Here is a 20,873-nt window from a genome sequence, read left to right on the forward strand (position 1 = left end):
CTGGTTCCAGAACCAGCCCTGGAACCGGTTTGGTGGAAGAGGGGTATAAGTGGCCCTGGGATGGACTGGCGCCTGTCCAGGGTCTACCCCTGTAATGAGCTGGGACAGGCTCCAGCAGGCCCCCACCACCCTGTAAGGCAGGGGTGTCAAACTCATTTTTCTTGGCGGGCCGGATTTGACCAATTTTTTTCTTGCAGGCCGCACCCTCAAAATAACAAAAACGGTGCGAACATTTTTTTTTCTTATTCTCTTTTTTTACTATTGTTATCTAATCCAATATCAGTTTAGTTCATTTTAAAGGAAATATGCACTTTGTTTACACTCTAATTATGTAAAACATCTTTTCTTGAAATTTCTCGTTTTTTTTTCAAATTATGTAAGATACTTTTAATATCATTTTACAAAGATAAACAGAAACAAGTATGTTTTTTTTTATATTTCGCTTTTTTATAGGAAATTTAATCCAAAGCAAAATCTTTCTTATTACATCCGAGAGTGATTCAAAGATTTTTCCAGTACAATTAAGTGTATTTATTTTTAAAAATTGGCGAGGATATTTACGCCAGTGTGCCGAAAAAGTCAGCACTTCTCTTTTAACTGTTTTACTTTGCCACTATCCTCGTATTCAAAACTGAAATTCTCTAAATAAATATCTTCTATCATCTTTTTTAGAAGTGATATTTTTCCTGTGAAAATATACCGGTATAATAGTAGTCAGTTAATAAAAATAAACGACCATCTACAAAGAAATAAAATCAGCAAATGCATTCTAGAAAACTAAAAAAATGTCGAAAACTAATCTCTTTGTGGAATAACGATGGATTTGTAGAAGAAATATATTATCGGATATGCTGCGATTCATGGCAATTATTTATGCCCTCCTTTTTAGTAAATTACCATTTCGTTTTTTTGCGTTGGAAACTTCTCGCGGGCCGCATGAAAACCTCTCTCGGGCCGCATGCGGCCCGCGGGCCGCACATTTGACGCCCCTGCTGTAAGGGATAAAACGGGTATAGAAGATGGATAAATCTCCTCAGTGAGCATTTGTATGAATAAAACAGCTCAGCTTCCTTTAGATCTTTAAATCCGGTTGTCATTGTGAACCACAAATATATTTCGAACCAACTCAATTAGGGAATTCATCAAATTCCACGATCTAGTGACTATCCCAGCGGAGCGACCCCGGACCAGCAGCTCTTTCCATGAATCGGTGTCCTACTTTAGCAGGCTTTAGTCAGGGATCACAGCTTCACTATTCAATCACGTCTAATCCTCCCACATGACAGCCCGCCTCAGAGATTCATTTCTTGTACCGGGTTGCGTGTGCCTGTTTGTATCCATGGAGGGATTGCGTCCGGTCAGTCGACTAGATCAAAACAAGTGCTGTACACGTGTATGCACGGCATTGCTGCTGTAGGGGTGGAGTAATTGGCTTACAGTAAGCGACAGTATTTATCTGGACACACTTGTTTGGAGTTTGGAGTTGGGGCAGCTCAAACAGACAGAGCTAAACGTTTTACGTTGTGGTTGGATCACTGGGCTGATGTCATCTAATTCATGTGGTTTCCAACAGAAAACTGCCAGCTTGAAGCAACCTTACCAACTGGCTTTTTCAATAAACTGTAATCCAAAGATGCAGGGAATGTGGCACAACTGTGATGTTGTCATCAATCGAGTTAACTTTCTACTCTTAAGTTATCATGTATGTCATCTACTCCACCATGCATATCTTGCAAATGTAAAACTGTGCACAACGTTTGGGAAAGGCGTGACCTCGTCTATGAAAATCAAATCGGGCAAAAAAAGCACAAAAGGGGCAACACAAAGTTTAGCTTGTGACGTATGTGAGACGGTTGCAATAATTTGCTTTATAAATACTGTACAACAAAATGTTCAATAAGATCTTCTATTTAAGACTTGAGGGGTGTTTTTGGTTTGGTTTAATATAGTTAGGTCCAGAAGTATTTGGACAATGAGTTTTTATAAGATGTGATCAAAGTCTAGACGTTCGGCTTTGGTCAAAGAGACATCACAAAAACAGGCTTTTTACAGTTTAAGGAACTTCAGCCTCCATTTTCAGAAGCTCTGAAGTATTTGGACACGGTGACAAATGTTAATGTAAATATCATTTTTACTACTTGGATGGAAATCTTTTGCAATTGATGACTGCCTGAAGTCATTGGACATCCATGTTCATGGACATCACCCAGGTTCCTCCTTCCTTCCTGTCTCTACACATGCCGTCTTCCAGACCTGTTGATGTTATTCTGTCTTGTTCATTTATTTCATCAGATTTCTCTTGCTTTGCAGCCTAATGATGACCTCTGTTATTTGCATTGGGACCTCCTCGGTTGTGTCCAGATAAACATCTGCTAAATGCCTGCTCAAAACCTGAAATCAGCTCCAGTAGCGATGGAGTACACGGCACCAACTAACCTCTCTTCAGTCAGTCGTTAATGTAAGTTTGAGGCCCTGAAAGTGGAGTTGCTCCTAAATTCCTGAACTGTAAATGCAGTATATTTGCAAATGAGAGAAATTAAGCTTAAAGATATGAAGTTTTAAGATGCCGTAAGTGGTGATAGCACTGTAGATTTCCTTAAAATCCTGAGATATAGCGAAATAGCGATGTTCTTAGAGGACTGGACTTGATTTGACCCATGAGCATCTCTGTGTGTTTCTCATGTGTACGTGCTCACCTGCCCTTTGTAGAATCCCTCGAAGCCGTCGTTGACGGCAAACATGGTGTGGCCTTCAGTGATTCCCACCCTGACGGCAGAACGCACGGCGGCGTTCATCCCCGCCGCCGGGGCGCCGACGTTCATCACCGCCACGTTAAAGGAGCTCTGAGGGGGATGACAGCAGCCGTCACACACACACACACACGATGCTGAACAACAAGCCAAACAGGACCAGGCCTGTGCACATGTTCCTCTGCCAAGCATTTTATAACCTCACACTACAGCCATGATCAAGGTTTCAAAAAGTTGCCTTTATTTGCAACTTTTAGAGGCGATGAAGTCATTCCTGAGGGGAATGGCAAATGGAGCAACAAGTGGACGGATTACTCCCCATGTCCCCGATGGAGGTTTCCATCTTCACTGCCTCAAATCCACTTATGATGTACGGCTGAGAAGCCGTGCAGCGCAGCGGCGGGCACACAGAGCCTTGCATGCAGGAAGCCACATGCGGCTAAAAGACGCAGTGAAGCAGCAGCTTTCTTAGCTTTCCACTGGAAAGATAAACGCATCTGAATCCACTCAATGCACAACTGGCGCGCAGCAGTCTATGAAGCCCACGTGAACTCGGTAAGGGTCAGAAATGTGCTGTGCGCCAGCGATGGATCGAGTCTTTCATGTTTGCCTCTTCAAACAAGTTGATAATGACACGTGACATTGTGGAGAACCTCAAAATGGAAAGGCATCCAACGCTCTGCTATTAATACCCAAACTCACATGATGTGACATTTGAAGGAAGTGAAACACTGTATACCTGGGGCGACCAGCCATTCATCAATTTAAAGAATTTACTTTAAACTTCTGATGTTCGCTTTTAAAGCTGTTAACGGCCTCGCACCCTCGTATTTATCCAAGCTTTTAACTGTCCATAATCACGGTCAAGCGCTGAGGTCAACCAATCAACTTTTGTTGGAAGTCCCGCGGTCAAAATATAAACACCGGAGTGACCGAGCCTTCTCCGCTGCCCCGCCCATGCCCATCATTTTTTAATCAATGCTTAAAACCCACTTATTTAAGACGGCTTGTGACACCCAGTAGTGTGATGACGCTTTTATCTTATTAGATTTTGTTGTATTTTATTGTTTTTGTTTTTATTTATCCTCCTTTTATCTATTACTTGCTGTAAAGCACTTTGGCACAAAGGCTGTTGTAAAATGCGATATAAATAAAGTACATTACATTACATTTCCTGCTGAAGTCTAAAGCAATGGAAATTAATGATGATCAGCTATATAAGTTTGCAAATGCTTCATCAAACCTAAAGCTACTCTGATGAACAGAAAGCTTATATCCGACTGGTGATGGGAACCCCGTTGAAGTTTAGGGAAATTGTTGTGGCACATGCATGCCTGAACCCAGAAGATCCCAGGCTCCTGTTGTCTTTAACCATGTTGTTTATTCTCGTATACCGCAGAGAGCCTGCCAACATCTCCACAGACGGCTGGATCCCGGCCACACATGAGCTCACCCGGCTATACAATGGCATCTAACGCTCAGCCAATGAGGGGCCACCGCGAGCGGTGAAGATAGCAGGAGTGAATGACCCTCTCTCTTTTCTCTGGTATCAGAGGAATTTCAGCTCTGTTGTGCATGTGCACCCCCCCTCCACCCTGTAATTTGTTTTCAAGTCTTTAGTATATTCTTTATAATAGTATTCAAAAATATAATAATCTACCTCCAAAACACACAGTTTAGTTTACACTTCTTTCTTTTAAGCTTGCTGTCAGTTTGGGAGGAAGGTTTAATTTCATGGGCCGACTTGTGTCATGCAAATGTTTGCGAGCTCGTTCCTCAGCAGCCAATGCTGCCTGATCGTTATTGTCACACTGTGTGAAGACCTGCGGTGTATCTCAGTGCTTCTAATATCAACACACTTTCATTTTACTCAGAAACATAGATGCAGAGTGTTTAACAAGAAAAATATTTTGACCTTCTAAAAGTGTTGCAGTCTGATGTGAATAGGCTAAAAGCATTTGGAAACATTGATGTACTTCATGATTATCTAAACCTGTGCACGTATTTCCAGTGCACATGGATGACCGTTTAATTCGTGTTTACAGTAGTGCACCTGTTTCCAATGCGAGCTCTCTGCCGGAAAACCAGCTGAAGATGATGTGAAGATCACTGAATTGTGATGCAAGTGCTTGCTCAGTTTGACAACAACACTGACAAAGAGCTTAAAGGTTTATGAGCCTCAACTGCTGACGAACAGACCTCTGTAAAATTAATTCATAGTACCTGGGATGAGGGGAAACCTGTCCATGTCATTGCTGTTATGTACCAAGATCATTCAAATTCAAGCTTTGGCGTTTTAAAAACATGTAAAACTATTTTAGATTCAACAAAGATTCAAGAGTTTTGGAAAACTGTATATGATGAAGTTGGTGTAATTATTAAGCAGAAAATACAGCTTAATCCAATATTATGTTTATTGGTTTATATTCCTGATCCACTAAGACTCCAGAAGAAAAACTGTACAGTTTCTGCTTATGTTGGGCCGGAAGGCTGTTATGAGCAAATGGGGAGGAGATGAACCTCTATTGGAGTCTCTGATGTTATGACTGAGATTTCGTATCAACGGTCAGAATGACCTTTTTACTGCAGCATTTGATAAAGTGATAAAGTACCAGGGAGTTTAGACTGCAGATGCCTGAAACGTAAAACCCTAATAAGGACTTTTGTGATCATAGCTGTGGATGTACTTTGGATTTGCTACATATTTCATATAATCTGTATGTACTGTGCTGGACTGTTTTGATTTCTGAAAATGTTCAATATAAAGAAGAAAAAGAGCAAAACATGTTTACAGCCAAGACTGGACTCCATTCGCTTAGTTCCTCTGTCTTATGTCTGTCTTTGCAGTTTCTCCAGCTTTCACAGCTGTTTTACAGCAAGTATGAATCTGGCACGTATGTCATGCACTTTAAAACTCTCTGTTTCCAACGGCGCACGGAGCCTCTCCACTTTGAGTTCTGAGCAGCGCCTCCAGCCACCACCTCCACAGACTCAATGACCAACTGTGAGGAGGCCACTTCAGATTCACGTGAAGCAGCTCACAGCCGTCACTCGACAGCGGGGCTGATGGGATGCCTGCACTGCAGCATTAACGCACATCTTTGCATGTCTACACTTTACTTCTAAGCAAAGCCATGAAGAATTAGGCGACGACGGACACAGCGACAGGTAACGAGCACTGACCCCGTCAGTTTGTGGCACTTCTCCATTTAAACTTTAAAAAAATCCTGAATTTCTCCAAGATGAAATGTAATCAAGAAAAAAACTCTTTAAATGTTTATAATTTTCATTTTGATCACAGCAGTGAGGGAACTACAAGCCAAAAACCTAATAACGTGTCTAAACTCGTGGCTAAAAAGCTAAAAGTGTGAACTACGTCTGCAGAAGCTGCAGAAGCTGGTCTACAGTCTACGGAATCACATACACACTGCTCTTCCTCCCCTGCCTCCTCCTCCTCTCCCTCCTCTCCCTTGGGTCAGACAGTTAGAGAAAAACAGAACATTAGTGTCACAAAAAGACTGCAGCATCCACGATGCACCTGACCAGGAAATACCTCAGGCTAACGAACAAAATCTCAGAGCAGCTGGTGGAAAAGACACATTAAAGGGATTAAAACGGTGAAGATTGATCATCTGGTGGGATTGTGTTCTTGTTTGAGATGTTTGTACGGGGAGCTTACGTTTGGTAGTTCGGAATCTGCTTTGCGGTAGGACAGCAGTCTGTAGGTGTTCAGGTTGTTTTCAAAGCTCCTGCAGAGTGAAAATGCACATTTTACCATCTTTGAAAATGCAGAAACATCAAATATCAAACAGGACTCCCTCTGATCCGAGTCAGCTACAGCACATCTCTATTTTTCTGACTGCAGGTCATGGGCCACATTCAAAATCCAGACATCACTCGTACCTGCCACGTAGTCGCACTGCCTCCTCAAATTTCTTCTCATCCATGGCCTTCTGTACTTCCTGGGTCTGATGAAAAAGCAAAAAAAGAAGAGCTCTGTCATCAAGAAGAAAGACTTTTATGAACACATGCTTATTCTGTCTGTGTGAGTCCACTTATACGCTACAAACAACATGCTGGGTGGAGCCATGATGACCTGGAAGCATCTGACCCGTCAACAGAGAAGAAAACAACTTTGGATAACGGCGATACGGTGAAGACTCTGGAGGGAGGTAATTATCAAAAATGCTTGTGCACACTTCATGTCAGGTAACTTATTTAAAAAAAAAATGCATTTCCTGTCATGTCTATAATGTAGCGTGTGGTGGTTATTGTGCCCTTTTAATCAGATATTGGATCAGTAATGATGGTAATGATGACATTACCTGTTTTATACTTAATTATAATCTATTTATCTCCTATTTTATTTCATCATGTAAATACTCCTGTAAATATTCAATTTTAGTTTATGTCATTTTAAATTGCGGACTGTTTATTTTTATCCTTCTATTTTATTACTTGTATTTTGCACCGTGGTTCAGAGAGGACATTTGTGCTGTATGTCGAACATTTTTGACAATAAAGCTTGAAGCTTGAACTTGACATCATCCATCCATGAGTGATAGCGTACAGGTCGGCTTGTCTGCCCGGCCTTGACCCGCCCAGCACAATATGTCATACTGTTTACTAACAAGAAAGGGGTTTAGTGTTATTCCACTTCTTCCACCGATGCTAAGACTGGAAGTATTGCCACCAAAGTATAGTTAACTGAAAATGTTGGAACCCCTGCTGAGATACGGTCAAAGAGACCTGCAAGCGGCGAACACTTCAGATGGCTCTGTGGGGCAATGGAATAGCGTGTTGGGCTTCTAAAGCCGGGCATACACTGTGCAATATTTTGAATCGTATGAGACTGCCCCATCTCACACTGCACGACTAGATCGCGGAGTTCAAAAGTTCAGAGCCCACGATTTATGTTCTTACACTGTACGAGCCGATGCTCGGATGCGACCCGTCTGCTCACACTATACGATCATTATCCTCCCGTCGGACCTCTGTGTACTGGAAATATAATATATCATAAAATATCTGTACCGTTTCTGATTGGGTGGGCACTGCGCATCATTTTTAGACATAACAATGAACGCATACCGCAAAAGTTGTGTCTCGCGGAGGAACCCGACGTCCCAGCAAAATGAGAAGAGAAAAAAGAGTTGTTCCGAACAGTACAGCACAATGATAAAAACGAAATCACATTATGGGCGATTTTTATTATTTCACTTTAGTTTATAATTCATCTTCATTGTGGCATCATATAACACTGTTTTAGTCATTTTTGTGCACTTTTCGGCTCATTATATTGTATTTTTCTACATATTTGGGAAGACGAGGTTGTGCCAACATTGTATGACGTCAGGTTTGTTTACATCAGGGGCCGCTGTTATTGGTCCAGCGCGATCACGTGACGCGTCCGAAGCGCTCCTCGACACAGGCGCCGCTGGAAATAGTCCCGCTATTAAAATAACGATCTTGAAAATACTTCCCAAAAATCCGAGTTCAAACTTTTATCCTATGCTTAACATAAATAGCTCTTTTTTTTAAAGTGAAAAGAATTTACACGCAGGAGGTGGGAACGAGATGAAACGAAAAGGTGGGTGACCTGACGGCCTACAGCAGACAGCGCACACACTGAAGGCTGATTTATGGTTCCGCGTTACACCAACGCAGAGCCTACGGCGCAGGGTACGCGGCGACCCGCACCGTACGTGGAAATGCTGTCTTTTTTTTGCTATTAAAACATGATTTGTAATGTGAATTTGCAACACTTAAACTACAAATAATAGTTTTTGAGGTGACATCAGAGATTGCGCATGCTCTCTGTGAAAGGATGAGGTAAATCTGGTCGCAGCACGGCTTCAACTGTGCGATGCCTTCACGAGGAGCGACCAGGATTTCAAACATGCTTGATTTTCTTGCGACCTCACGATTTGTGATCGGGAGCTCGTCGTGAGGTGTTAATCTCTCGTCGTTACCCCACGTACACTGCACGAGGCACGAGCAACGATTGGGTCAAAATCGGGCCCGATCAAAAAAAAGTCGCACGACTGGAAAATCGGCTCAAAACGAGCCGATAATCGCACAGTGTATGCCCGGCTTAAGACGTCTCAGCTGAGGGTATTCAAAGGTTCTGGGTTTGAGTCCCACCAGAGTCAAATGCTCTTCAGGGAATGACAAGGTGATGAGCTTTTTATGCAACTCGCTACGACTACTCAGTTTCAGAGCTTTTACTGTGTCTGCCATATGCAGTCTCACCATCTGAACACACTCCATCAGTGGTAGTCGAACAGCCTGGTTGCCAACCAAGGACACGACGCAGGCTGGGGTGTTGGCAGACGCCTCCAGCAACGCCAGCACTGCCTCCACGCCCATACGACTGGCCTGCAAAGTCATTTTCAGGGGACTTGTAAGACACGTTACAGTGGATTTTTGAATCCATCACCTCGCAGATGAAAATCTAGCAATAATAAGTGACTGACTGGGACTTACCAGGATCCTGTCGAAGGCGGAGGGGGTTCCGCCTCTCTGCACGTGGCCCAAAATAGTGACCCGGGTGTCAAAGCCCAGGCAGCGCACCACCAGCTGGTTGCAGAACAAGTGTGGATTATTAGATGGGATTACATGCCTTGAAATTAAGGATAATTGTGCCCTAGGAATATATCAGCTCTCACATCTAAAACTGTGTCAGTGCAGCAGAAAGGTGATATAAGAAAGCAGGAATCAAGACGTCTATACAAGTGTAAACTTTAAAAAATAACAGAGGGGAGATATCATGCAAAACATTTCCTGTCATGTTGATGTGTGCAAAAATGACGCACATGCAGAAGGAGGAAAAAATAAAGTGCAGAAGGACATAGCATGAATTAAGAAAATCTGAATACAACATGCAAAAAAGGTGAAAAAAAAGATATATATCTAAATATACATATAAACACATAAGGCATTATGCCTGTATATGTCTTGATGTGGGTTTTGAGCATCAAGCAAACCAACATCAGAGTAAGAGAAGAAGAAACATCCATGCATGCGTCCGTGACTCGGGCTGATCCTCCGCTGTACTTACATCCTTGATATAATCAGGCGTTATCGCCTTGTTGCTGCAGTCAATGGCTCCCTCGGCTACAATAATAATGTTCAGCCTTTTCTTATCAGCACGGTTCTAGATAGAAATATAGAAAACAATATTATATGAACACATGACAGGAAAGGTTCTGCAATGCCATAAGCTGGATCGGATAATGGAGGATGACCTCGGCGCAAATACTGAGAAACCTTAACTCTGACTTTCAGTTGGAAGCTCATTGTTCATTGTATTTTTTCTAATATTTAACAGAAGCTTCTGTTAAAATGTGTCTTCAGGCGAGAAAGGTTTCCTCTCTTGCTCTGTGGTAACGCCACTAGATGTAATCACTTCCACCAGCTGGTCCAGCTTCCGGTTCCCCTCTGCGTCTGTCTGGAGCAGCGCTCTACTCACATCCTTCACAAAGTGGGAGGTAATGTGTTGTCCTTGTCTGTCAATGGCTCCTTCAGCAACTATGATAATATTCAACCTGGAACCCCGAGATCGGCTCTGGACGATAAACAAACACACCTGGGACATTAAATCTACGTGGAATAAAAGCAGTTAGTGTCAAAGATACCCAGACTGTTCTCCATCATTAATTGAGTCTTTATCTCTTGCTGTTATAACAGGCACCTGGATGTTCTCTGCTGGCGTTATATCACTGGTTTCATTTCCTTTCTTTAACCACAATTAGATGGAAAAGGCAGGCTTTGATGGCTCTGTGGCACAATGGCTAAGTTAGCAGAAGGGGGTTATTTAAAGGTTGTGGGTTTTAGTCCCACCAGAGGCAACGCTTTACCCAGAAAGCCTCGTCAAGTGGAGTGTCCTGTAGTGTCTAGTGTGACACTATTTACATCCATCAAAAGAGATGCAAAAACATCTGTACTGCTGAAGTTTAAAAAGAAAAGTGGCGATGCGGACCAGAGAAACCCATCGGATGTTTTTTGTTGTATGCTGTTAGGATGAGCTGCAGCTTACAAAGACAAGAGTTACATAGAACCAAAGTAGATGGACACTAATGTAGTGTCCCACGGTGCTGACTGGATGCTTAAACTTTGAATATGAAACATAACAGCTTCAGTAGAGTTCACCTACATTTTCTTGGCTTATCTCTGTCAAATTAGAAGGTCGTTTAAAGGTTGTGGGTCTGAGTTCTACCAGACATTTTTTTATTACAGCAAAAACCTCCATAAAAGTGGATCATCCATTGATACTCTCTGTTTTCTATTGTCATAACAACCTTCACAACCTTCTCTCTCTATGCTTGACCTGCTGGTGTTGGCTCCTTTTAGAAAGAGCTTGGAAATTAATTTTAACACCAATCTGTCGTCACCCCTCAGGGATGATACTCAGCTCAGGTGGAAGCACTGGGAGGAAGATTTGAACCCCAAAAGAGACTCTGCCACCAAAAGCTTCAGAAGCAGTGCTTGAAGCAGCTCTAAAGCCGCAGTAACCCATGGAAGCAGCTCTGTGGTGCAATGGACAGCTAATGGCTAAATGATGACAGGACATTCAAAGGTTGTGGATTGGAGTCCTTCATAAAAACTGATCAGGTGGACTCTTGTAGGGATAGCTCCGATGTTGTTTCATTAGTTACATCAGCACTAAAATACATTCCCGCTAATGTTCCTACACTGGTTGAGTGAGATCTATGGATCTATAGAATTCCAACTCCAGCTGTGGATATTTTGGAACTTTAAGCACCAACTGTTTAGAACCACTTAGCTCCATTTTATTCAAGAGCGACAAGACATGCACACCACTGCAAAATCCTGCAAAAAACGGTCTCAATATCACTACAAACAGAAGGGAAAACAACACACACCTTGTTTGTTGGTGTTGTTTCCCTTTCTGTTGACATAACTAAGCCAATATAGAAGGAGGGTAGAACAACAACAAACGCAGGAGCTCCAGAAACACAAATAAGCACTCATCTCTTGCTCATGCTCTTGCTTAGCTCTAAAGCACATCGGATGAAGGTTTATTGGGACCAGAAAGGTTCCAACTGAGGTATTTATCACCAAAAGCTTTACAGGCATCGCTTGAAGCTACTCTTGGGTGGACCTGCCAGCAGCAAGTGTTGCAGATGTGGCTCAATGGAAAGAGCGCTGGATTTCTCTTAGAGCTCCAAAGTTGTATTTAAGAGGTGGCAGGTTTCCCGTCCCAGGACAGCGTTTTATATATTTTTAAATGCAACATTTTAATGCTAAAACCAACAAGAATGTACTAAAGTAATAGAAATCAGATATATGTTTGTTAGGAACAAAACAAATTTGCTATTATATTTATTAATTCTCATTTTCTTTGTTTACAAAGGTACATTTATTATTTAGTGATTATTATTGTTCTTTTTTATGTTATTGATTTATTGTTCTGCTGTTTTATTGATTTATTTTTTTGCGGTTATGTTCGAAATAAAAGATATCAATCATATATGTCCTTGATTTGTTGGTGGTTTTTTTTCTTTTTACTTTTAACAAAACTACTGCCGGGTTCAAGTCCCACTAGACTTGACGCTTTACCTCCTTTACGTTGATCCTCATTTAAAAACACTAAATTATCTTAAGCTTTACCTCAGAGAGTTTCTGGCACATGTTTTCTTCCCAGCCATCTTCAGGAGGCATTTCAGGGATAAAAACCCAATCGGCTCCACATGCCAGGGCGCTGACCAGAGCGAGGTATCTGAGCAAACACAGACACAGTCTTACTGTGTAACGTATGTTAAACATATGCACCGACTAAACTCAAGCTGACATGATCAAACAACATTTCTTTAAAAAAAATGTTGACATAGATAGATATATTTAAAAAAATCTGAATATATTCTGTCTTTTGTCCGAAGATGTACATCATTTTTGTGTAAAGACTCACCCACAGTGTCGGCCCATGACCTCCAGCACGAATGTCCTCTGGTGGCTGGAATGATGACAGAAAATAATCATGAAAGAAATACTTTGGTTTCTACTGCGCTTATGTCACATGGTGTTCCAGTTAGGTTTAGAGAAGTCGCTCACCTCTGAGCAGTCGTCATGATGGCATCCACCACCTCAATGATGCGGTGCAGGGCCGAGTCCGTGCCGATGGTCATGTCGGTGCCGCAGAAGTCGTTGTCAATGGAGCCGACCATGCCGACGATGTGAAGCTCCGAGTTACTTTTGGCCGCCTCCTCATCGATGAGACCTGAATGAAGACAAAACAGGAGGATTAAAAGAAATGTCTTCCCTCCTGTGGCATGTAAACAAATGAAGAAAAGGCACCTTGCTCGAGCAGCTCGTTCAGCAGGCCGCTCCACTCCTCTCTGAACAGGTTGGCTCCGGTCAGGCTGCCGTCTCCGCCGATCACGCACAGGTTGGTGATGCCGTGCTGCACCAGGTTGTGAGCAGCTTTCAGACGTCCTTCGTGGGTGCGAAACTCTTTACAGCGGGCGCTGCCGATGACTGTACCGCCCTACGGAGAATGTAAACGACCACATCCAATTGCACACTTTCTCCCAGATGAAAAGGTCATTAAAACTGAATTGGATGATAACTGTTAACAAAGGAAATCTGTGGATGTTTTTCTCACATACTCTTGTTCAAATCTGATGGCTACTTTATGGGAGCTTTTAATTTCCTTCTCACATGCTTGCATGGTTGAGTCATTCATCCAGCTTGAATGGCCTCTAAGTTCAGAACAATGTCCAAACTGTGTTTCGTTTGTGGTTTTTGTTGCAGATTTCCAGTGCTCGACATGTGCCTCCATGTGTTCTTGCTTCCTGGATTGGCAGTGGATGATATATATATGTATGTGTATGCGTATGTATGCGTTTATACCATTAATATGTGTGCAGACAAGGTAGAAAAAAAAAAAAAAAGATAAACGAGGGAAGGAATCAGGCTCCACCTGTATGTTTTTTATTTAAAAAATGTCATTTAAGGGGCTAAAAGTCCTCATCATGGTTGACTCAGGTTCTTGTTCCAGCCCGTGACCCTCTGACACGTGTCTAACACCGTCTTCGTCCATTGTCCTCTTCCTTCTCCATTCTCTCCAACATAGTGGCTGGGAATCATCCGTGTCAGGTGGACTTGGTTCTTGAAGACTTTTCAGCTCCATCCAGTTAAACTGACAGGTGAGGAGTTTTGAGCTTAAAAGTTATTAGAGTCATATGCAAACCCCTGTCACTCCTGTGGGTCTTTGAGTTTTATTATCCACTCTAAGTTGTTGACCTTCTGTGTCTGAAAAGTTACTCCACCTGTGATCCACCTGTGTCTCCTCCTTGAGACACAGGTGGACCACGGAGGCTTAGACCTGCCTAGCTGCTCTCCTCTGTTGTTCCACGTCTTTGTGGAGTTTTCTTTAGTTTACCTGACATAAAAAAGGCCCGTACTTTCCACACTACACTGCACATTGTATACATCAGTAGTTCTCAACCTTTTTGGGGTCCTGGTCCTGCAAATTTGTGATCAACTCTTAGGACCCCTGCCGTCAGAACAAGCGTTTTTTTTTAATACGCGCCATCATCATCTACTTCTTTTTTTTGCTTATTGTGTTCTTCTTTGCTTTTGTTGTTTTTAACATTGTTGCAATTTCGACAACAGCTTCCTGCAAATATTTCACAATAAAAGCATTTTAAAGAAATTAAGTTATGCCAACTAAAACGGTTTAAAAAATATATACGGACCCCTTGCAATTACACCACCGACCACTAGGGGTCCGCGGACCCCCGGTTGAGAATCCCTGGTATACACATACGACTAGGAGTACACTGTGTTTGAAATAGGAGCTGCAGAGACGGAGAGCCAGCGGGGGGCAGATCTTTGTTCCCGTCTTTGAAGATCTTCCTGCGGTAATTTTCAAGGGTGGAAACAGCAGAAGAAAGCGCTGCTCACCACTTGCAGCATGCTGGAGACGCTCTCCCACTTCGCCTCTTTGATGTTGTCTCCTCCGTCCACCATCCCCTGGTACCCCTGAGATGAGAAGCAAACACCGCAGGTATTCACAGGAGCATTCATAATATGACAAAACCAATATTCACTTAAACGCTGCGGAGAGCGTTATGGCCAGGATGAGCTGTATGTCCAACTCTCTAAACCGAAGCACGACTTACCTGTTATGTGATTGGGCTCATGACTCCCGGACGTTCGACCCACTCAACTGACAAATGGCTAAATGCTTTGCAACTGAGCTCGTGATTCTCGGTTTCCCATTACTTTGACAAAGAGCCCAGAATCCTTGTGTAAATATGGATATTTGAAGTTTTCCCTCAACACTCACCAGCCACTTTAGCAAACATGTCAGCTGTATGAAGTAGAGGAAACGTTGGAGATGATTCTGGTTTTAAATGAGATCCTGGCAGTTTCAGGTCACTGATCCTCATTTATCAAAGTACATTCACTGGTGACTACTTATACATCCAGGGAGCCTGGACTCAGCTCTCGCAGAGAAACAATCTGAGACGGCCTCAGACACCTGTTAGTTTTTGTGATTAAGATTCCCTTCACAGCGCTTCATCATGTCCTAAAAACCTCGTATACGATCCCTGCAGCACACTCGGAGACGGCAGGTTTACTTGTGGTTCCTTCAGTCGAGTCGTCAGACTGGGACTCAGACTTTCCTTTTTGATGAGGACTATAGTTAGGGCTGGTTCTGGTCATTAAGATCGATCCGTTTAACTATCCTTACCACATGCATACACTGCAGGGGAACCTCCCATGATGCACATAGCTCTCCTCTTCACTCTGGTGTCTTTACTCCTCCAGAATTGCTGTCACTAATATTGCCACCAGCTATGCTTCTTTTAGGATCTACTGTTTCCATGGCAGCATTGTTGCGGGGAGAGCCGAACCACAGGGAGAGATCCACACCAATGTAAAAGCAAATAGTCTCCCGGCTGTCATTACTTACAGCCAGGTGCTTATTGATGGAGATGACGGTGCATCCAGTGAAGGATGAAGCCTGCCCCCACATCATCTCCACCTGCTGCTGTCACTGACGTCAGCAGCCCATGCCAATTAGAAAGTGCACATTTTTATGTCTTCAGATATTAATTATTGAGCAATATTTTTTTTTTTTTTTTTTTTTTAAAGATTTTTTTCGGCACAGACGCCTTTATTTGGAAGTTCAATGACAGGAAACAATGGGAAGGAGAGGGGGACTGACATGCAGCAAAGGGTCCCCGGCCGGGATTCGAAACGGGGTCCACTGCGTATGTGGCATGCGCTCTAACCACTCGACCACCTGCGCGACATTATTGAGCAATATTAACAAAAAGTCATTTATTTTTGCAGTATAATGAGGGCATCAGTTTAAAGGAGCGGTTGGAGGTTTCCTGAGGTTTTGATGAAACGAGCAGTGGTACAATGCAAAAACTCCCTTTGCAACCATCTCTTTTCTGCTCTGTTTGTTTAAACAGAGTATAGTCCCCCACTGGACTCCATCCCTTTATTTCACAGGCTCTCTCTCTTTGAAAATACAGAGTTAATGATCCCAGTTACAAGGTCCAAACGATGCATCCTGATGCAGAGTTTGGCTGGATATTGAGATGGGGAAGCGGTGTGATCCTACTCTGATTCGGGTCTGTGATGTCACACTATACAGTAAATGAGACTAGTTGTTATCAGTTACTTTTTAATATAAATTTGGATTAAAAATAATGGAAAAAGTGTGATTAAAAAGCACAATTAGTACTTATGCATGGTGAGTTTAAAATTAGGTTTTTATATTTTCCAGATACCCAACATAAAATGCAAATACCATTAAAAGTTAAATAAATAATCTTTCTCTGGTAATGAATGAATCATTTTAAAGTATTACATATTACCTGCTCAAAAGACAATCTGAATAAAAAGTTAATTTGATTGTTATTTTGATATTTTACTTTTAACAAAACGTGTTTTATATTTTAGGACTTTTAAGGTCAAGTAAGTTCAGTCAACAAAAGTAAGTTAATTCCAGGCCTTTGTGTCCCACTGGCTCCCTCAAAGACAATTAAAGACCACAAAGGAAGTATTGTTTGTGCTAATTGAATTCACTGCTGAGCGTGAGTGAATCTGGAGACTCTCCAGGGGCATCGTTGGGAGACGGAGTCGTGCCTCACCTCGTGGATGAAGTAGACTTTTGCTCCCACATAGATACCCATTCGGACGACGGCCCGGACGGCCGCATTCATACCTGGAAATATAGACAAAAGGAGAGGAAATAACAAGTGAGGTTATGATACTAAGGTAGCCATTATCAGATAAAAATATGCCAGGTTCTTGTGTGGACAGGATAGGTCGTCTGTGAGGATTTCTATGTGGACAGACAACAATATTTGTGTCCACACAGACTTGGAAAAAAAAAAATCAACAACGGACGGGGATTAAATATTTGGCAATCTATAATTGTTAGTTGGGTGGGACTGGAACACACAACCTTTAAACTCCATCTCATGCTCAACTGGACATCCAACATGCTATCAATTTTACCATCCAGCCTTTTGGGCTGTGTTTATTGTGTGAAATGCTGCAATGTCAACTAACCTTTAGATAAAAGGTACAAGTACCAGAATGGAGATTATCATGTCTTCAAACCCTGGAGTTACTAAAGGACGACTCTGGTGGGACTCGAACCCACAACCTTTGAATTACATCTCAAGTGCTCAACTAGAACCTTTGAAGTACATCTCAAGTGCTCAACTAGAAGTCCAATGCGCTATCCATTGCGCCACAGAGCCTGTTGAAGACTGTGTTTGACCATTACATCATAATGTTTATTGTGCAACAGACAGTACAGACACCACAGGTTCCTGTGTGGACAGGATAGGTCGTCTGTGAGGATTTCTATGTGGACAGACAACAATATTTGTGTCCACACAGACTTGGAAAAAAAAATCAACAACGGACTGGGAATAAATATTTGGCAATCTACAATTTTTAGTTGGGTGGGACTGGAACACACAACCTTTAAACTCCATCTCATGCTCAACTGGACATCCAACATGCTATCAATTGTACCACACAGCCTTTTGGGCTGTGTTTGTGTGAAATGCTGCAATGTCAACTAACCTTTAGATAAGAGGTACAAGTACCAGAATGGAGATTATCATGTCTTCAAACCCTGAAGTTACTAAAGGATGACTCTGATGGGACTCGAACCCACAACCTTTGAATTACATCTCAACTTTTTAACTAGGAGTCCAATGCGCTATCCATTGCGCCACAGAGCCTGTTGAAGACTGTGTTTGACCATTACATCATAATGTTTATTGTGCAACAGACAGTACAGACACCCCAGGTTCCTGTGTGGACAGGATAGGTCGTTTGTGAGGATTTCTATGTGGACAGACAACAATATTTGTGTCCACACAGACTTGGAAAAAAAATCAGCAACGGACTGGGATTAAATATTTGCCAATCTACAATTTTTATTTGGGTGGGACTGGAACACACAACCTTTAAACTCCATCTCATGCTCAACTGGACATCCAACATGCTACCAATTGTACTACACAGCCTTTTGGGCTGTGTTTGTGTGAAATGCTGCAATGTCAACTAACCTTTAGATAAGAGGTACAAGTAACAGAATGGAGATTATCATGTCTTCAAACCCTGGAGTTACTAAAGGACGACTCTGGTGGGACTCGAACCCACAACCTTTGAATTACATCTCAAGTGCTCAACTAGAACCTTTGAATTACATCTCAAGTGCTCAACTAGAAGTCCAATGCGCTATCCATTGCGCCACAGAGCCTGTTGAAGACTGTGTTTGACCATTACATCATAATGTTTATTGTGCAACAGACAGTACAGACACCATAGGTTCCTGTGTGGACAGGATAGGTCATCTGTGAGGATTTCTATGTGGACAGACAACAATATTTGTGTCCACACAGACTTGGAAAAAAAAAAACAACAACGGACGGGGATTAAATATTTGGCATGTCTTCAAACCCTGAAGTTACTAAAGGACGACTCTGATGGGACTCGAACCCACAACCTTTGAATTACATCTCAACTTTTTAACTAGAAGTCCAATGCGCTATCCATTGCGCCACAGAGCCTGTTGAAGACTGAGTTTGACCATTACATCATAATGTTTATTGTACAACAAACAGTACAGACACTACAGGTTCCTGTGTGGACAGCATAGGTCATCTGTGAGGATTTCTATGTGGACAGAAAACAATATTTGTGTCCACACAGACTTGGAAAAAAAATCAACAACGGACTGGGATTAAATATTTGGCAATCTACAATTGTTATTTGGGTGGGACTGGAACACACCACCTTTAAACTCCATCTCATGCTCAACTGGACATCCAACATGCTATCAATTTTACCATCCAACCCTTTGGGCTCTGTTTATTGTGTGAAATGCTGCAATGTCAACTAACCTTTAGATAAGAGGTACAAGTACCAGAATGGAGATTATCATGTCTTCAAACCCTGGAGTTACTAAAAGACGACTCTGGTGGGACTCGAACCCACAACCTTTGAATTACATCTCAAGTGCTCAACTGGAACCTTTGAATTACATCTCAAGTGCTCAACTAGAAGTCCAATGCGCTATCCATTGCGCCACAGAGCCTGTTGAAGACTGTGTTTGACCATTAAATCATAAAGTTTATTGTACAACAGACAGTACAGACACTACAGGTTCCTGTGTGGACAGGATAGGTCGTCTGTGAGGATTTCTATGTGGACAGACAACAATATTTGTGTCTACACAGACTAGGAAAAAAACAACAACAACGGACTGGGATTAAATATTTGGCAATCTACAATTGTTATTTGGGTGGGACTGGAACACACAACCTTTAAACTCCATCTCATGCTCAACTGGACATCCAACATGCTATCAATTTTACTATCCAACCCTTTGGGCTCTGTTTATTGTGTGAAATGCTGCAATGCCAATTAACCTTTAGATAAGAGGTACAAGTACCAGAATGGAGATTATCATGTCTTCAAACCCTGGAGTTACTAAAGGACGACTCTGGTGGGACTCGAACCCACAACCTTTGAATTACATCTCAAGTGCTCAACTGGAACCTTTGAATTACATCTCAAGTGCTCAACTAGAAGTCCAATGCGCTATCCATTGCGCCACAGAGCCTGTTGAAGACTGTGTTTGACCATTAAATCATAAAGTTTATTGTACAACAGACAGTACAGACACTACAGGTTCCTGTGTGGACAGGATAGGTCGTCTGTGAGGATTTCTATGTGGACAGAAAACAATATTTGTGTCCACACAGACTTGGAAAAAAAAATCAACAACGGACTGGGATTAAATGTTTGGCAATCTACAATTGTTATTTGGGTGGGACTGGAACACACAACCTTTAAACTCCATCTCATGCTCAACTGGACATCCAACATGCTATCAATTTTACCATCCAACCCTTTGGGCTCTGTTTATTGTGTGAAATGCTGCAATGCCAATTAACCTTTAGATAAGAGGTACAAGTACCAGAATGGAGATTATCATGTCGACTAACCCTGAAGTTACTAAAGGACGACTCTGATGGGACTTGAACCCACAACCTTTGAATTACATCTCAACTTTTTAACTAGGAGTCCAATGCGCTATCCATTGCGCCACAGAGCCTGTTGAAGACTGTGTTTGACCATTAAATCATAAAGTTTATTGTACAACAGACAGTACAGACACTACAGGTTCCTGTGTGGACAGGATAGGTCGTCTGTGAGGATTTCTATATGGACAGAAAACAATATTTGTGTCCACACAGACTTGGAAAAAAAAATCAACAACGGACTCGGATTAAATATTTGGCATGTCTTCAAACCCTGAACTTACTAAAGGATGACTCTGATGGGACTCGAACCCACAACCTTTGAATTACATCTCAAGTTTTTAACTAGGAGTCCAATGCGCTATCCATTGCGCCACAGAGCCTGTTGAAGACTGTGTTTGACCATTAAATCATAAAGTTTATTGTACAACAGACAGTACAGACACTACAGGTTCCTGTGTGGACAGGATAGGTCATCTGTGAGGATTTCTATGTGGACAGAAAACAATATTTGTGTCCACACAGACTTGGAAAAAAAAATCAACAACGGACTGGGATTAAATATTTG

At 42.2% G+C, this 20,873-nt stretch overlaps 1 protein-coding gene and 8 non-coding genes across 12 annotated transcripts in view; all 9 read right to left on the bottom strand.

The window, feature by feature from the left end:
• Positions 1 to 20,873, bottom strand: part of LOC133452554 (ATP-dependent 6-phosphofructokinase, platelet type-like) — a 78,154-nt gene that overhangs the window by 13,314 nt on the left and 43,967 nt on the right. For 2 of the 4 annotated variants that reach the window (XM_061731945.1, XM_061731946.1), the window contains exons 2-13: positions 16,886 to 16,959; positions 14,679 to 14,756; positions 13,068 to 13,257; positions 12,825 to 12,990; positions 12,682 to 12,726; positions 12,384 to 12,492; positions 10,222 to 10,317; positions 9,237 to 9,329; positions 9,003 to 9,128; positions 6,654 to 6,718; positions 6,430 to 6,499; positions 2,697 to 2,843 (exon numbers count right to left, since the gene is read on the bottom strand). In XM_061731945.1, the coding sequence (XP_061587929.1) occupies positions 2,697 to 2,843; positions 6,430 to 6,499; positions 6,654 to 6,718; positions 9,003 to 9,128; positions 9,237 to 9,329; positions 10,222 to 10,317; positions 12,384 to 12,492; positions 12,682 to 12,726; positions 12,825 to 12,990; positions 13,068 to 13,257; positions 14,679 to 14,756; positions 16,886 to 16,959 (1,259 nt within the window). Of the gene's footprint in view, positions 1 to 2,696; positions 2,844 to 6,429; positions 6,500 to 6,653; positions 6,719 to 9,002; positions 9,129 to 9,236; positions 9,330 to 9,810; positions 9,907 to 10,221; positions 10,318 to 12,383; positions 12,493 to 12,681; positions 12,727 to 12,824; positions 12,991 to 13,067; positions 13,258 to 14,678; positions 14,757 to 16,885; positions 16,960 to 20,873 lie in introns of all 4 variants that reach the window. The other 2 variants (XM_061731944.1, XM_061731943.1) reach the window with 1 other exon arrangement.
• trnar-ucu (transfer RNA arginine (anticodon UCU)) lies at positions 17,379 to 17,503 on the bottom strand. Its single transcript has 2 exons — positions 17,467 to 17,503; positions 17,379 to 17,414 (listed from the first exon to the last, which is right to left on the bottom strand). It is a non-coding gene; the product is annotated as a tRNA-Arg (tRNA).
• Positions 17,904 to 17,995, bottom strand: trnar-ccu (transfer RNA arginine (anticodon CCU)). The gene is given in 2 exon segments: positions 17,904 to 17,939; positions 17,959 to 17,995. It is a non-coding gene; the product is annotated as a tRNA-Arg (tRNA).
• Positions 18,395 to 18,519, bottom strand: trnar-ucu (transfer RNA arginine (anticodon UCU)). Its single transcript has 2 exons — positions 18,483 to 18,519; positions 18,395 to 18,430 (listed from the first exon to the last, which is right to left on the bottom strand). It is a non-coding gene; the product is annotated as a tRNA-Arg (tRNA).
• On the bottom strand, positions 18,738 to 18,829 carry trnar-ucu (transfer RNA arginine (anticodon UCU)). Its single transcript is given in 2 exon segments — positions 18,738 to 18,773; positions 18,793 to 18,829. It is a non-coding gene; the product is annotated as a tRNA-Arg (tRNA).
• Positions 19,232 to 19,356, bottom strand: trnar-ucu (transfer RNA arginine (anticodon UCU)). Its single transcript has 2 exons — positions 19,320 to 19,356; positions 19,232 to 19,267 (listed from the first exon to the last, which is right to left on the bottom strand). It is a non-coding gene; the product is annotated as a tRNA-Arg (tRNA).
• On the bottom strand, positions 19,760 to 19,884 carry trnar-ucu (transfer RNA arginine (anticodon UCU)). Its single transcript has 2 exons — positions 19,848 to 19,884; positions 19,760 to 19,795 (listed from the first exon to the last, which is right to left on the bottom strand). It is a non-coding gene; the product is annotated as a tRNA-Arg (tRNA).
• Positions 20,288 to 20,379, bottom strand: trnar-ccu (transfer RNA arginine (anticodon CCU)). Its single transcript is given in 2 exon segments — positions 20,288 to 20,323; positions 20,343 to 20,379. It is a non-coding gene; the product is annotated as a tRNA-Arg (tRNA).
• On the bottom strand, positions 20,597 to 20,688 carry trnar-ccu (transfer RNA arginine (anticodon CCU)). Its single transcript is given in 2 exon segments — positions 20,597 to 20,632; positions 20,652 to 20,688. It is a non-coding gene; the product is annotated as a tRNA-Arg (tRNA).

This window comes from Cololabis saira, chromosome 10 (assembly GCF_033807715.1).
Source record: "Cololabis saira isolate AMF1-May2022 chromosome 10, fColSai1.1, whole genome shotgun sequence".
Lineage (NCBI taxonomy): Eukaryota > Metazoa > Chordata > Actinopteri > Beloniformes > Belonidae > Cololabis > Cololabis saira.